Source organism: Chenopodium album, chromosome 24 (assembly GCF_948465745.1).
Source record: "Chenopodium album chromosome 24, dcCheAlbu1.1, whole genome shotgun sequence".
In the NCBI taxonomy this organism is placed as follows: Eukaryota; Viridiplantae; Streptophyta; class Magnoliopsida; order Caryophyllales; family Amaranthaceae; genus Chenopodium; species Chenopodium album.
This window is the reverse complement of record NC_137857.1, coordinates 8,141,195-8,157,731: the sequence shown is the minus strand read 5'-3', so window position 1 is coordinate 8,157,731 and position 16,537 is coordinate 8,141,195. Positions and strand designations below refer to the sequence as shown.

At 34.4% G+C, this 16,537-nt stretch overlaps 3 protein-coding genes across 3 annotated transcripts; 2 read left to right on the top strand and 1 right to left on the bottom strand.

Annotated features, from left to right (window-relative positions):
- Window positions 1-4,415: 4,415 nt before the first annotated feature.
- On the top strand, window positions 4,416-5,627 carry LOC145610501 (uncharacterized). The gene has a single exon (XM_081665828.1). It carries the CDS (start codon window positions 4,416-4,418, stop codon window positions 5,625-5,627), a length of 1,212 nt encoding a protein of 403 aa, XP_081521954.1.
- A 4,924-nt stretch (window positions 5,628-10,551) lies between these two features.
- LOC145612249 (auxin-binding protein ABP19a-like) lies at window positions 10,552-11,187 on the top strand. The gene has a single exon (XM_081667628.1). It carries the CDS (start codon window positions 10,555-10,557, stop codon window positions 11,185-11,187), a length of 633 nt encoding a protein of 210 aa, XP_081523754.1. The 5' UTR covers window positions 10,552-10,554.
- A 4,278-nt stretch (window positions 11,188-15,465) lies between these two features.
- Window positions 15,466-16,262, bottom strand: LOC145611819 (auxin-binding protein ABP19a-like). Its single transcript, XM_081667188.1, has one exon. The coding sequence runs from the start codon at window positions 16,222-16,224 to the stop codon at window positions 15,598-15,600; it is 627 nt and encodes a 208-aa protein (XP_081523314.1). The 5' UTR covers window positions 16,225-16,262; the 3' UTR covers window positions 15,466-15,597.
- Between the last annotated feature and the right edge of the window lie 275 nt (window positions 16,263-16,537).

The window sequence follows — 16,537 nt, the reverse complement described above, 5'->3', positions numbered from 1 at the left end:
ATTTTTGAAATTTAGTATGAACTTATGAAAGTACGAAAATTAATAGGATAATCCCAACTCTCGCAGGAATTGGGGGTTTCTTGTCAATTGTGATCAACAAGATGCACAAAAGTCGAAGTTTTGTATTTGGTTTAAACCCCTAAACCTATGATAAGAATCCTAACCTTAATTTATCACTTAATCATATTTGTAAGCAACTACTAATTCTATCCTAACATAAAAAATAAACCAAATATACATCCTAATAACTAAACACTAAGTTTCATATGTGGCTGGCCACACCGTGCGGCCAGCCAAATTTTTTTTTTTAGAAAAAATTCTTCTTCTCTCTCCTCTTTTTTTTTTTTCTTCTCAAAGCCCAAAACCTTAATCTCATTTTCTCAGAGAACACAAATTTCACAACCATCATCGATAGTCGTCTTCGTGGTTCATTCGTCGGTGGTTTGTTCGTCGGAGGGGGTGGTTTTGCTTGGTGGGTTGTGGTGGTTTGGTGACTCCGTTGCCAGAAAACAAATTTAAGGTTCTTAAGGCCAAATTCGACCATGAAAACTAGTCGAATTTGGCCATTTAAGCCAAATTTGAAGTGAAATTTGAAGCCATTGTTACTTTTTAAGGTATTTGTTCGTTTTAATTATTTTTTTAATGGTTTGGTTGGATCGGGGTTAGTTTGTGGGTTAGGGGCTAGTGGCAAGGCGTTTGGGGTTGGGGCTGGTGTTGTGGGTACGGGAGTTGGTGGTGTTGTGGGTTCGATTAGTACAACGATAAAAGGTTAGATGATGGTGGTGTTGTGGCCACCATTGTTACGACTTTAGAAGATTAGATGGTTGATTATTGTGGTCGTTGGAATCGGTGATTTGGTGCTACTTTAACGGTGGAATTGGTGGTTATGTCAGGGGTTATTAGTTACGGTTACAGGTTACTAGATCTAGTTAGGGCCTCGGGGGTTACTAGGTTAGGGGTTACTAGGTCCGGTCAGGGGTTACTAGGTGCGTCAGGGGTTATTAGGCGGGTTAAGGGTTACCAGGTCGGAGGGGTTACTTGGTCGGAGGGATTACTTGGTTAGGGTTTTTTTGTCATTGTTTGCTTACTTGGCACCCTGCCGCACCAAAAACGCGCTGATAACTAAAACCCTTAAAGCATAACAAATTTTCTTCAAAAAAAATAGGAAATACCGCTTCAAGTAAAAGGTAAAATCCCGACAAAAAATTTCTAATAGTTAATAATAATAAATAAAAGATAGATCAGGCTCTCAAAAAACTCCAATTGTTAATTAAATAAATAAATAAAGTATGGGATAAGGATCGGTAGTTATTTAATTTTATTTTCTTTTTTTAAAATAAAAAAAATAAAAAACTAAATGCATGAGAATTTAGCATTGGGATTTTGGAGGATTCTCGTTAATTGACTCTGTAATTATATATTAGATAGTTTTAGCTTAGTAAATTCATTACATTTCAGTTTAGATTAATTTAATCCATAAGAAAATGACCTTAAGTTTTAAAGAATTTCTGTAGACTGGTGACACTCTTCTGATCACTTTGCTTCAATGCAACAATTTCGTAGTGTTATTGATGAGTGATATAAGTTTGTTATCGGTGGTAGAAGGGGTGGATAAATTCATTTCACCTATTCAAAAATAATCCTAAAGTTAGTTTACTACTGACATGAGACTAATGTAGTTAGGGATAGGCCTGTACAAAACTATCCGAAAATCCGAAAATCCGATCCGCAACCGATCTGAAATTTAGGATATCCGATCCGAATTTTCATTTCGGATCGGATATCCGATCCGAAAAATCGGATATCGGATACGGATTCGGATACTGGTTTTCAAATTTTCGGATATCCGATATCCGAAAATTGTCGGATATCCGAACTGATATCCGAAATTAATTGGGTAAAACTAAATCGTGATATTAGAAAATAAAAAATAAACAAAAAAACTGAAATTTCTAAAATAAATTCACAAGAATTAGTGAATCACATTATCAGTTTATCACAACATCTACTTACTTTCAATCTCTCAATAAAAAAAGAAAAACCCTAAATTCTTCCCCCTCTCTCTATGTTCATTGTTCAGGCCGCCACCCACCCTTCGTCGCAGTCCACGACCACCCCATCCTAACCCGCCTCCTCTCAACCCTCCCCAAACTCGCCGATCCGACCCGAGTTAACTCCGAGTCCGACTCACTCCACCAAGAAAAACTCTCCGATCAGATCTCCTCGACTGCCGCGACGATATCCCTTTCTATGACACCGTCCGCTTAAACGACGTCGTCCCCGCTCAACTCCTCGCCTCCGTCGGCGCTGATATGTCACTGCAAAACTCCTCCTGGTGGAACCCGCTTCTTGATGTCGTGTGTCGCCGGAAACTGGAAATTGCGAGGATTATTGTTCAGCATCATCATCTTGCTGCTTGGGCTAAGTGGCGATGTCGGCTTCCGAGGTTACTTGCGAGAATGAGGGATTTTTATTTGGAGATTCAATTTCATTTTGGTTCCTTTTTTGTTCCTTTTATTTGCAAAATTGCCCCCTCTGATATATTGTACAGGAAGGCTTAAGGTTAGAAAATTGATAAAATTAATGACATTTATTAGATAAGCATAATCAATTTTTTAAAATAATATCGGATAATGGATATCCGAAATATCCGATCCGAATGATTTCGGATACCGGATATCGGATATCCGAAATTTTCGGATCGGATTCGGATATCAATTTTAGATATCCGAAGCTTCGGATATCCGATCCGAAATCCCGATCCGTGAACAGGCCTAGTTAGGGAAGTATGGTCTACTCCATATGTGTCACGAAATTATTTAGATTAACGAACGTTTTTTGTAGGTTGATTGCCCGGCCCGTACATGATTGCGTTTAGACAATGTCTACATTCTAGACTAGAAGTACACACCACTTAAGTACTCCAACGCACAATAAAAACAGATAACAAGCACACACAAGCACGAATCTCCTCATTTCAGTTCAACTCGGCTCCATTGAATAAAAAATAACAAGATCGAATTTGTCAAAAAAAATAAAAAATTATTGTAAGCTGATAAAACTTTTACAAGGTTTAAATATATTAGATAAAATTTACTCCCTCCCTCCCCTTTTGATAGTCCCTTATCGGCATTTTTCACGGGAATTTATAAACACAAATAAGAATTGTAAAAGTTCATTGAAAAAGTAAATTGACACTGGGTATGCAAAAAGTAGAGAGAGAAAGTAATAAAATACATAGGAAAAACAAAAATTTTATGGGAAATTTAAATTTGCACAAGTATTGTTGCAATTTGGAGGAAACTTTGGTAAAAAATTAATATTAATGATTGTTGGAAAAAACAAATGGGCTGAATATTTTGGAACTAAAATTTGCCCATAAGGGACTATCAAAAGGGGACGGAGAGAGTATTGTAATTCAATGAATTATATATAAGACAAAAGCAAATAAAATACTCTTGCTATTAGGGGTGAACATGGTTTGGTTTGGTGCGGTTTGAGTCCAAACCAAACCAAACCGCAAAATGCGGTTTGGTAAATTTTTCAAACCAAACCAAACCATATTAGTATTGAAACCAAACTAAACCAAACCATAATAATATGGTTTGGTGCGGTTTGGTTTGCGGTTTATGATGTGATGATATTTTTTCCTCAAATATTGTCAACTAATATTTTATTAATTTAAAATAAAAGTTTAAATAAGTAGCCCAAACGGATTAAATTGTGCTACAAAGTTACAATAAAAATAACAATCAAATAATCAAGTGCTAATACATAATAAAAATAATACATAACAATAAAAAATATTCATATGGATTACTATAAAGTTACAGTAAAAATAACAATAAACTAATCAAGTGCTAATACATAATAAAAATAATACATAACAATAAAAAATATTCATACGGAGTACTACATTATAGTCATTAATTATATAGTATTGACCACATAGTTTTTATTTATTTTTCATGGTTTTTTTATTTATTCTTTAATTTTTTTTAGTATATAATAAGTAAATTTTTTATTTAAAAATTATATAAATTTTATAATACAGTTTATTGGTTTACGGTTTGGTTTGGTTTATAATTTTTGCAAAACCAAACCAAACCATAAACCATATTTACAAAAAAATCGAGACCAAACCGTAATTTTATAAACCGTAAACCAAACCAAACCGCTAAAATACGGTTTGGTCTAGTTTGATTACGGTCCAGACCAAACTGTGTACAACCCTACTTGCTATTAATACAATGAAGATTATTTCCTTTATTTTCATTAAATGTCTTGATTCGCTACACCAAAATACCAAATAATTGTCGATCAAGTCATGTAACCACATCCTGTCTGAGGGACAATTCAACCCCTTCCCTCTAAAGCATTTCCTTCCTCCTCATGTCATCTCTCATATCCATAGTATGATTCCCCCCTGTTTTGGGGAGGATCAGATCTTCTCTGCCTTAGGCAAGGGTGATTATTTTGATGCAAAGACTGCCTATCTTCACCTTTGGCTTCAGCAAAATAACCACCCTCATCCTCATAAGGATGATCTGTCTAAAATCTGGGCCTTGGCCATTCCCCCTTCTGTCAAATTCTTCCTCTGGTTAGGCTTATGGAATAGGTTACCCACTGCAGACCACCTCCATACTAGGCACATTATAACCTCTGGATCATGCAGCTTCTGTCCTGGCATCCCTGAGACTATTATCCATGTTCTTAAAGACTGTAGCAGAGCTCAGGAAATGTGGAATCTTGTCTCCCCCCCTTCCATAGGTCAGCACTCTTCTGGTTATGACTGGATTTGTGCAAATTTGGATGTCACCACTCACCATCCCCTTTTTCAGCTTCCTTGGAACCAAACCTTTGCATTAATCTCTTGGAGACTATGGCTTAGGAGGAATGAATGGGTGTTTAATAAAAAATCAACCCCTATTGCAAATCATATCCATGCTGCTAAGTCTTGGGCCTTTGAGATAGCCTGGCTAGGTCCCAATCAATCCAATCACAATCCAAACCCTACTGTAAATGCTTTTGCCCAGGTGGAAGTGGACTCTAGCCTTTGTATAATAGTTGATGCTTCTTTTAAAAGACAGGGGAATACTGCAAGCTTTGCTTGCATTTGTAGAAATCAGCAACAGAACTGGGTCAAAGGGATTGCAGCTAGTACTTGGGCATCTTCTGCCCTCATGGCTGAAACTATGGCTATTCATGCTGCTATCCAATGGATCCTGATTGAAGGGTGGGAAGATGTAACAATCATCTCTGACTCCCAGGCTGCAGTCAATGGAATCACTAAATTCAACATAGCCTTTGATGATCTGGGGAATCATTACTCCTTTTGCAGGGCCCAGCTAAGAGAGATATCAAGCGGAAAGCTATTCAAGGGCCCCAGGGGTCAGGTCAGGGAAGCAGATGTGGTGGCCAAGCAAGCTATGCTCAATCTAACTCCATCAACTAGGCTGGAATGGAACTATAGCACTCTGCTCAAGACTTGTGTAATTATTCACCCTCCTGCTGTTGGAGTGGACTTATGTAATAGCAGTAGTGTTTCTTTTGGCAGTAAACTTATCTCTGATCACAACTTAGAACAATATTTGGGTGTGAGTACACCTCTTTTGAACCCACCTTGACAATGGTGGTGTTAACTGTAAGGTGGCCTAAAATGAGGCCTAAAAGTTGTAATGTTGCTACTATGTTAACCTTTTAATGCAGTCCACCTTTCTACCAAAAAAAAAAAAAAAAAGTCATGTATTATTTGCACCGCTAGATACATGCCACATATTGAGACTATGCTTTTTTCTTTTTATTTATTTATTTTTTTTTTTGACAATTGAGGGAATTTTATTGCTTTAATATGTTTTGTTTTCCTAAAGAATATGTTTTGTTTTCTTCACCTTAAAAAAATATCCAGTAAAAATAATTTCAGTTCGGTAAAAATAAAATATAATAGATTGTGAATCTGTAAAAAAAAAATAAAAAATATATATAAAAAAAAAGTGCAGCAAAAATAATTTCAGTTCAGTAAAATTGGTTATAGTTAAACAAAGATATGGTGAAGAGAATAAGGTCTTAGTGCAAGTGGAGTTAATAAATACTCTGTATCATAAAGAAATCAGTATAAGAGAGAATCAATAAAACAAGGAAAAAGATATATATATATATATATATATATATATATATATATATATATATATATATATATATATATATATATATATATATATATATATATATATATATGCAGCCCTAAGCTAAGGGCTACATATATAAAAAGCTAAAAGTGGAAAGATTAGACAATAAATTAACATTTATTACACCAATTTACTCGTGAATTGTCGATAAATTCCCAACTTAAACTAAAAAGGAAGGATATTAAGGACCCATAAAACAATTATTGTAGACAAATGAGAAAACTGTAGCAAATATTACAAATCAAATTTCTTGAGTCCAAAATAATTTATTTACATCTAGATTTTTTTTTTTCATTAATATTAGAGCTAGGTAGGGAAGTATACTGATTAATTAATTAAAGCTAGGGACCGTTTACTAATTAATGTTGTAATAACTCATATTATAGTCAAATATAAAAAGTCTATCATTTCTCTCAGTTTGATACTCTTATTTCACAGGTTCGAGGAGAAGTCAAAGAAGATTATTTTAAAGTAAGTGCCATCTAATTTCTTCAAAGAATTATATAGTGTTTCGTTTTTATTAACAAGTACCTTTGTTCTTTTTGTTAGTTCTTTACTCCTTCACGTTTAGTTGAGACAATTCTTTACTTTTGATCATCATTTGTAATTCATTTACATACATGTATAAGATAAAATTAATTCATTTGGGATCTTTGAATTTGTCTCAATATATATTTTTAACAATTAATAAAAGATACATCTAATTATATGTAGATCTGCATGTAACCGGGTAAATAACAATAATGTACATATCATGCTTTCAAAAACTTATATGCTTTAATAATTTTTTTTAATGATTTCATTTGTTTTTAATGCTGTCTTTGTGCTATAATTTACTTTCAATGTCCATCTATAACAACATTTGTGCTTTAATTTTAATGTCATGTGCTACATTTATAATATAAGAAAAATTAAAATGAATCTGATTGCATTTTTACAATACGAATTAAACGGTATATAATTTAAAGATAAGTGTTGTACAAAGCACTCATACAAAACATGATTTTCTTTTAATTAAAAAAAAAATCATCTTATCTATCTATTGTATTCTATTAGCTGTCAATGTAAAAACAATTTAAATTAGGACATTTTGTAAAAAACTACCTTATAAAACACTTTTTTTGCGAGAAACTACCTAATAAAAAAAATGTTGTAAGAAACTACCTTATAAAAGGGTAATGTTGTAAGAGACTACCATTGATCGGAAAGTCACCGTTGACTTTCAAATTCCGGCGTTGACCACATCACGTGCCAATCATGTGACTTTTAATTCACTCTTTCCCTCTTTTTTTCTTAATTGGCACGTGACATGATCAACGCCGGAAAATAAAAGTCAACGATGCTTTTTCGACCAAGGGTAATCTTTTACAACATTTATCCTTTTATAAGGTAGTTTCTTACAACATTTTTTTTATTAGGTAGTTTCTCGTAAAAAAAGTGCTTTATAAGGTAGTTTTTCACAAAATGTCCTTTAAATTATCCCTTTAAAAAACTTTTAAAAGAAAAGGCTTGGCCGATGAAAAATAAGAGATGGTGATTTTTTTTTTTTTTTTTTTTTTTGGTGGGCGGTTAAATATAATAAACGAAATAGATTTTTTTTTTTTTTTTTTTTTTTGAGGGAAAAACGAAAAAATAGATGGTTAAATTAAAATAGGGTGTTTTGAAGGGTGGTAATTTAAGATACATTTATTTAATCTGATAATTAATTAGTGTTCTAAAACTTTAGAACGTGTCCCTTCAAAAAAAAAAAAAAAAAAAAAAAAAAGAATATTGAAGTATTTAAGGATTACAGTGTATGAATATATATTTGTGGATCGTATGTAATAAATTAATAATATATCAAAAAATACATTTTCTTTTTATGTAGGACTTAATTTTATGTTGAAGTGATTAAATCGTGAATTGTGAATTTTTGTTCGTATTGGATCATTTGGATGGGTATCATTATCATGGTTAATATCAGTTCGGATTTTGTCTTAATTTTGGTAAAAATTTGGAGATATATACTCAAGTTTGGTTTAGTGTTACGCGTTTGATCCACCCTTTTTTTTTCTACATTGTTGATTTTGTTCTAAAATGATTTGGTCCTATTAAAATATCCTAATGTACAAAAATATATCCTAATGCACCTCTATCTTATCAGATTTAGATAAAAAAAAAAAAATTACCACATACTATCTTGCTTGATTCTGATTTATTTTTAACCATGTATATTAAAATTTCTACATTAGCTCTTCAGTCTCCACATTTTTCATATACATATTTTCGTTCCCAATTCATTTGCATTAATAAAAGTAGCACATATTTGGTCACGTGTGGTTGATACTGACTTACCTTGAATGTATTACACACGTGTCGTTTGCTCTTTGCAATATTTATTTGTTGCAATCCGATTTCAAGTTAACTAAATTCCGGCGCGTGGGTCCACTTTTTCAATTTTACCCCGTATATATAAAAATTTACAAGTAAAATTGAAAAAGTGGGCCCACGCGCCGGAATTTCTCACCGGAAAATGCAAATGGGTAGTGCTACTCTAACTTTTTAAATTTAGGGGTAGTTTTTTTGTTAAAATTTTTTAATGGGTAGTTGTTTCCAAATACCCCTATTAAGCATGTAGTTCCTGACAATTTTTCCTAATATTTATTAGATTTGTGGCGGCGGAAACTTTTTGAGTCTATCAACTCACTTAACTTTTTTGGTTTTTTGTACTTAAGTTGAAAATACTATTAGAGCATCATGGCGAAAAGATCTCCAGTCCAAAGTGATGGAAATGTCAATGCCTTATACCCTCAAGGTCCGGTACCAAAAAGAAAGAGGTCCAAACTTAACATGGTAAAGAATACCAAATGGATTTCCAAGTTAGTAGCAAAAGATGAGACACCAACCGAAGTTGAGATTGAGGAAGTTGAAACTGGGGAACCAAATCCTCTTCCCGGCCGGGTAACCCCAATCATGATTCCGGGTCCAATTCCGAACATAGAGAGTATAACAATGGATTGTACTTTCTTTGAAAATTTCTTTGAAGACATGCCTTAGCTTCTTCATTTTAATGCTTTGTATTCGATACAATAATAATTGTCATTTGAACCTTTTGTGATTTGTAGTACCACCGTTTTAATTATATATGATGCTCTTAACATGTCTTGTTTTGGCATTATATATTCTTAATCTCTGCTTTGATTATGTCCATTTATATCCTCATATATGATATAAGTAGTCATTTGATAATGTCGCTTGTTAGATTCGTGTCAATGTGTATTTTCAAAGTATCAACTTGTTGTACTTCCTTTGTTCTAATATAACGGACACAAATAAATTTGACATACAACATGTCAATGCATGAGGTTAATTGATATTCTAATTTACATAATTTAACATAAAATTGAATTTACAAAGTTATTATCATGAAACTTCTTATTAATGATTGAATGGTGCATATCCAACGAAATTTTACACAATAATTATTAATGGATGATTTTCATACGTACAAATGAAAAACAAACCAATAGTCAAAGTTAGTAGCGAATAGTGAAAAAAGAAAACTATATATCGATTATTATAGAACAGATGAAGCAATTTTTAAATTTAACATTTAGAAATATACAATTAGAGATATAAATTAAAAGGTAATGTTAGAGATATATAGGCTTAATTGTGTCTTTATTTTATGTTGAATTGATATAGATATAAAGCATAAATCCATCACTCGTCAACTCGATGGAACAAAATACAATTAGTGGATACTAGGCTATTGGTATCAGGTTAAATGTAATCTTTTTTAAGCATCAAGCATCAATCTTGACAATTTCACTTATTTGATCAAGTCAACTAATTATTGCAATTAACTTAGTCTAACTATCTAGCTGTATTTGTTCACTACTGATCATTTTCAATAATTTCTCTTATGCGTTATATATGGAGGACGGCCTGACCAATACCAGATCTTTGTAAAGATCGTTCAAAGTTTGAATAACAGAAACTTTCATCCAATCATTAAGAAGTTCTATCTTGTAAATAACTTTGTTTATGCAAGATCATTAGATGAATAATAGTGATTAATTTAATTTCCTATCACATAATACATTCATTTTTCATCTTCATTGAACATTAATCCAACCACGAAAATCCACGTAAGCCATGACAATATCTCAAATCACATTGAATTACCATGCATTAACAAAAATTAAATAAATAAACCGCCTTCAATTGAAAACTTCCACCAAAATGCCTGTTCTAGATCTATTTATAGAGCATAAATTTTCATTGTTTAAGGCAACACTAGTAAAACCAAGAGAAAAAAAATCAGAAACAAAACACTATCCATCTATTGTTAATCCAAAAACCTACCATTTTATATACTTCAAACATGGAGTTTCTCAAATTTGTCTTGTACATTTCTCTCTTTGTTTCTCTATCGTCTGCTACTAGTGTTGTTGATTTTTGTGTTGCGGACTTTAATTTTCCAGGTACACCAGCCGGTTTTTCTTGTAGGAATCCGGCAAACTTAACAGCAGATGACTTTGTTTTCTCTGGTTTAGGTGTTGCGGGCAACACATCAAACATCTTTGGTGTAGCTGTGACATTTGCCATCGATTTGACTTTCCCCGCTTTGAATGGGTTAGGCCTTTCCATGTCGCGGTTAGACATTGGTGTGGGTGGAGTTGTCCCGATCCACTCACACAGGGTATCAGAAGTTATCCTTGTGATTGAAGGAGAGATACTTGCGGGTTTTATAGATTCAAATGATCAAGTATATTATAAAACATTAACTAAGGGAGACATTATGATCTTCCCTCAATCATTACTTCACTTCCAAGTTAATGTTGGTAAAACTCCCGCTCTTGCCTTTGTTAGCCTAAATAGTGCAAGCCCTAATTTTCAACTTACTACCACTTCTCTCTTTGCCAATGACTTACCTACCGACGTGATTGAGAAAATTACATTACTTGATGCTACACAGGCAAAGAAGTTGAAGAGCATCTTCGGCGGCACTAATTGAATGTTCTCTATTGATGTGTTGTGTACATAAATTTATTCCCGTATAAGTCATATATATTGTCAATTATGTAAAAGCGTATGTGGAATTATATGTATGATTATGTAATATAGAAAAAGATAAAAAGATATCCCGACATGTATTCATTGTTGTATTATTGCCTTATTTGGCGTCGGTTTATTCCATGTTTAGCATTTAACGGACTAGATCTATAATACCGTTTTTTCTTTTCCCGATTTGATCAACCGAGACTTTGGAGTATTGAGTATATATAGTCCTCAAAAAGCTTTACATCCCATGAGCAAAAGTATTAGTTCCAAACTTCCAACAGCCAATCAAATATAACATTGATGACGCATTAAATAAAAATCATATAATTGCACAATTCTACTATAAAAATCTTGCAAATGACTTGAATTTCTAGTAAAATCGCTAGCAAGTAGTATTGCCCATAGAAACGGTGGAATTGTTCAGCATCAAGAAAATCGAGATTTTTACTAGTACATGATTTAAACAATTCTTACTAAAACCCTATTCACTTCACCTTAAAAATATAATGTTAAGCAAAAATAATTTCAGTTCAGTAAATATAAATTCAGTTCAGTAAAATTAATTTCAGTTCAGTAAAAATAATTTTTCAGTTCAGTAAAATTCAGTTTTCTTAAAGAAGAATTATAATAGAAAATTAGTAAAAATAATTTCAGTTCAGCAAAAATAATTTCAATTCAGTAAAATTAATTTAAATTCAGTAAAATAATTTAAGTTTAGCAAATATAATTTTATTTCAGTAAAAATAATTACAGTTCATCAAAAACAAGGTGAAGTGAATGGGCCTAAGTTACTAAGGCGTAGAAAGTGGACTTTTGAATGCGTTTGACATTATGTTGGGCCATATCCCATATAAAAGGCAAACTAAAACTAAAACTAAAACTAAAACTAAAACTCTCTTCTCACTGATGGCTGGGTGAAGTTGAATGTAGACGGGGGTGTTTGTGAAGGCCTTGGGGCTAGTGCTGGTGCCGTGGTGCGTGATTCGAGGGGAGTGGTGTTGCTTGCTGCAGCCTGGAGGACAGAGGAGCGTTGGGAGCCTTGTGTTGCTGAAGCAATGCTGAAGCAAAAGCGATTTTATTGGGAATTAATGCAGCAGTAGAGGCGGGCTATTCTAAGGTGATGGTGGAAAGTGACTGTCTTGCTATCATTAACGCGATTGTGGCACGAGAAAGGGGAAGAAGCAGTCTTCACCTTATATTTGATGATATCTATCATGCTAGTTCATTTTTTAGTAGTGTTTCTTGGAGCTTTACTCGTAGAGAGGGTAATAAGGTCGCTCATGGTTTAGCTCATTGCTTGCCATGGGAGGTTGGTAGTCGTATTTGGTTTTCTAATTTTCCTTCTTGTATTTCTTCTTTGTTGAACAATGATCTCTCTATGAATGAAAGCTAGTTGCTCCGTTGGAGCTTTTCTTCAAAAAATAAAAATAAAAACTCTCTTCTCACTATACATATATACGAAATACATCTTAAAATAATAAAATCCTTCTATTTTATTAATATCAATTATCCTTTTTCCTCCTTTCCTCATTCGGTCTTTCCTCTCTCTTCTCATTGTTAAGTTTGTTAACCCTTATCTTCATCTGTTCAAGAGCTAATCACTTCATCCCTTAGGTAATCACTTCATCCCTTCTTGTTGCTGCTCCAATTCAAGGCTCGAAAATCATTATCAATGAAAAAAAATTAGCTTTATCTAGGTAAGTTTGACAATATTGTCTATTTTATTGGCCGGTTATATATTAAAACAAGAATATAATTTCATGATTCACATACCAAAAATAAAGGTGAAAATGCTGATTATAATTTCATATTTTTGCAAAATTTGTAGAATTGGTCAATTCTACAATTTGATTCTACTCCCAGTACTTCCAATTCAAAATAGTATCCTGCTTTTAAAGACATTGATTGCTCAGAAAGACTTGCGTGGACCTGATCCACAATAATATTATTGTGGACTCGAGATTTATATACACGTAACTGACATTATATTGAACATAGTGACCCTTATTTTTAACATAGTAACCTTATTTTTAACATAGTAACTTTTATTAAAACTTGTATAAGGTTTAATATTATTGTGAACTTGAATACGACGTTATGACCTTAATTTTAACATAGTGACCTTTATTATTCATATTGACCAATATATATTAAAAAAATTAACCTCTTATAGCTATATATTACCAAAATGACTTTTATTTCAACATAGTGACCTTATTTTTTATTACAGTGACCTTTTTTTTTATTCATAAAACAATTATAGTTTCTCTAATATAAGTGGTCCACAATAAATTAGTGTGAACCAGGTTCATTTAAAATTTTTTATTGATTTCTATGCATGCACGCAATTAGTGAAGTGTCTAAATTAGGCATTATATTACAAAAGTACTTAGACAAATACAACTTCTCTCTGGCATACGTTAACATGTTTAGCTTCATGCACTTAGACCCTGTTCTCATTGACTGAGCTGAGCTGAACTGAAGTGAACTGAACTTATTAGAGCTGAACTGAACTGAACTAAATATTTTATAAGGGAAGGAAATTAGGAGCTGAACTGAACTAAATTGAACTTATTAGAGCTGAACTGAACTGAAAATAATCGTATGAGAATAGACCCTAAGTCCCTCTTCCCTCACAGCTTTAAGGATAACCCTCCTCGCTCCTAGAACAGTCCACATTCATATTTCAAAGTATTCTTTCTTGTCCAATTTTTATAGACAATAGTGGCAAAACAAAAGTTCCATAGTTAGTTGTTAGAGTTTGTTTTGGTGTATTTATGTTAATATTGTATTTAGGAAAATTTCACATTTACTACCAGGGAAAGCACCATGTTTTACATTTGCTACCCCTTTAAAATTTTATTTTATTTTACTACCATCGAAATACACTAACTTTCATAATCACTACCACTTAACGGAATCCGTTAGATTTCCGTTAAGTTTATTAAAAAAAATTAAAATAATAAATAAATAAATATAAAATGAAAAAACCACCCAAATAACCCTAGCCCTCCCCGTCATCCACCCTCCCCCCTCCCCTTGCCGGCGGCCAGCGCCCAAACCTGCGACCGGCGCCGGCGATTCGGGTCGGAATCGGACCCCTCCCCTTCCCCACCCAAAACCAACAATCCTAACCCTAATCCCCCTGCCCGAAACCACCCTAAACGAGTTTTAGGGTTTCGCTTAGGGTGGTTTTTGGTGGCAGGGAAATCCTTCGTCGCGGCCAGAATAGGGAACGGGGGACGAGGAGGGGCTGGATCGAGTTTCGAGGGGAAAGGGGCTGGGATCGACGGGGGTTTTGAGGGGAGAGGGGCTGGGATTGACGGGGGTTTCGAGGGGAAAGGGGCTGGGATCGACGGTGGTTTCGAGGGGAAAGAGGGGCTGGGATCGACGGGGGTAGGGGAGAGAGGGGCTGGGATCGACGGAGGTTTTCGAGGGGAGAGGGGCTGAGATTGAGGTGGGTTTCGAGGGGAGAGAGGGGCTGATCGGGTTTTCGAGGGGCTGGGAATGCGACGCCGGCGCCGACAATCAGGGTGGTCGGAGTCGCGGGCAGCAGGGGATTGGGCTCAGGCGACTATGGCAGTGGCTTGGTGGCTGGGCTGGACGGTGAGTGGTGGTTGCGGCGGATTGGCAGCTGGTGGGTGGGAAGGAGTGGTGGCTGGACGGTGGTTGGGTGGTGGTAACGGAAATACTAACGGTGTAAGACAAGTGGTAGTGATTATGAAAGTTAGTGTGTTTGGGTGGTAGTAATATAAAATAAAAAATTAAAGGGGTAGCAAATGTGAAAAAGGGTCCTTTCCCTGGTAGCATATGTCAAAATTTCCTTGTATTTATGTTAAGTTTATCGGGTTAGGAGTTTTAGGCTAACTAAGTTTCCTTATGTATTGTGTATATATATGTGTTTATGAGCAATACAAAGTTAAGCCGTTTTCTCCACATTATCCTTGAGTTTAACATTAGTTTAGAGTAGGGGAGATTGAGTACGAGTTAATGTTTATTATAGGCGATCCATGTAACGAGATCATTACTACGAAAAGGTCGCCATTGCATCTATCCAAGACTCCACAAACTTTAAGGCAACCCCAGCCTTAGCACATGAAGGACAGACTTAGATTAATGTAAGATCAAAGAAGGGAGTATATGTATAGAAAAGGTAAAAATATGTTTTATTAATCTTGGATATATATGAAGTATACACTTATGAAATTTTACAATTACTTTGTACGAGTAGTTACGAAACATGTAAAGAGGGCTATATGTATATACCCTTTATTATCACAGATTCATAAAAAATTGTGTTGGACATTGAAATAAATCGGGAGCTAATAATTATTAAGAGCACATGAGTAGCTAAAGATGGATATCAAGCTGTGCCAAAGATTCGTTTCATCCGCATAACTTCCTTACGACTTAAGAGTGTAATTTCCTGAGCAATGTTAGCAGGTAAATTGCCAGCAAATAAGGAAGTAGGAGTGAGTTGTAGTGCTGGGTTTGCACCATTCAAACTAACATACGCGGTAGCTGGAGTTTCACCAACGTTGATTTGGAAGTGAAGCATAGCTTGAGGAAACACCATGACATCACCGACTTCTAATCTTTTATAGTATGCGGTGTTGTTGGTATCAATAAACCCTGAAATGATTGAACCTTTTACCAAAATAAGAACTTCTGACGTACGATGGGAGTGTACTGGGATCACTCCTCCTACGGCGAAGTCTAACCTGGCCATAGATATACCTAAACCATTAAAGGCTGGGAACACATCTGAGAATGCTAATGTCACATTGTTCCCAAAAACATTATTAGGAGTTTTTTCACCACGGAAACCCGTGTAAACAAAATCATCAGTTGTGACTTTAGCAGGATCTTTGCAAGCATATCCTTCAGGTCCTCTGGGAAGACTAAGGTCTCCGACACAAAAGTCGAGCTCTATAGCATGTGAGAGAGAGGATAGGAGACAAAAGACCAAGAAAAACGAAAGATTTCTCATTATGTTAGAAGCTAGAAATAGGTTGTACAAATGATGGATAAAATGAGAGAAGTAGTATAGAAGTAGGTGTTTGTAATGGAGATGGTTTGATTGTATTTTCATTGCGGCAATTGACACCCTTTATGTAGTATTGGCTGAGCATGCAAGTTTACGTGACAGTTAACCGGTTTACGCGGCTTAGAAGAAGAATAACAAATGATGTATGCGATAATGTTAAGAGGAATTTGACTATTTGAGAAATCCACTTGTTTAACTAATTCAATTATTTTAAGCATCATTTTATTGACTCAAAGTTTCTGTTTATAAAAACCGT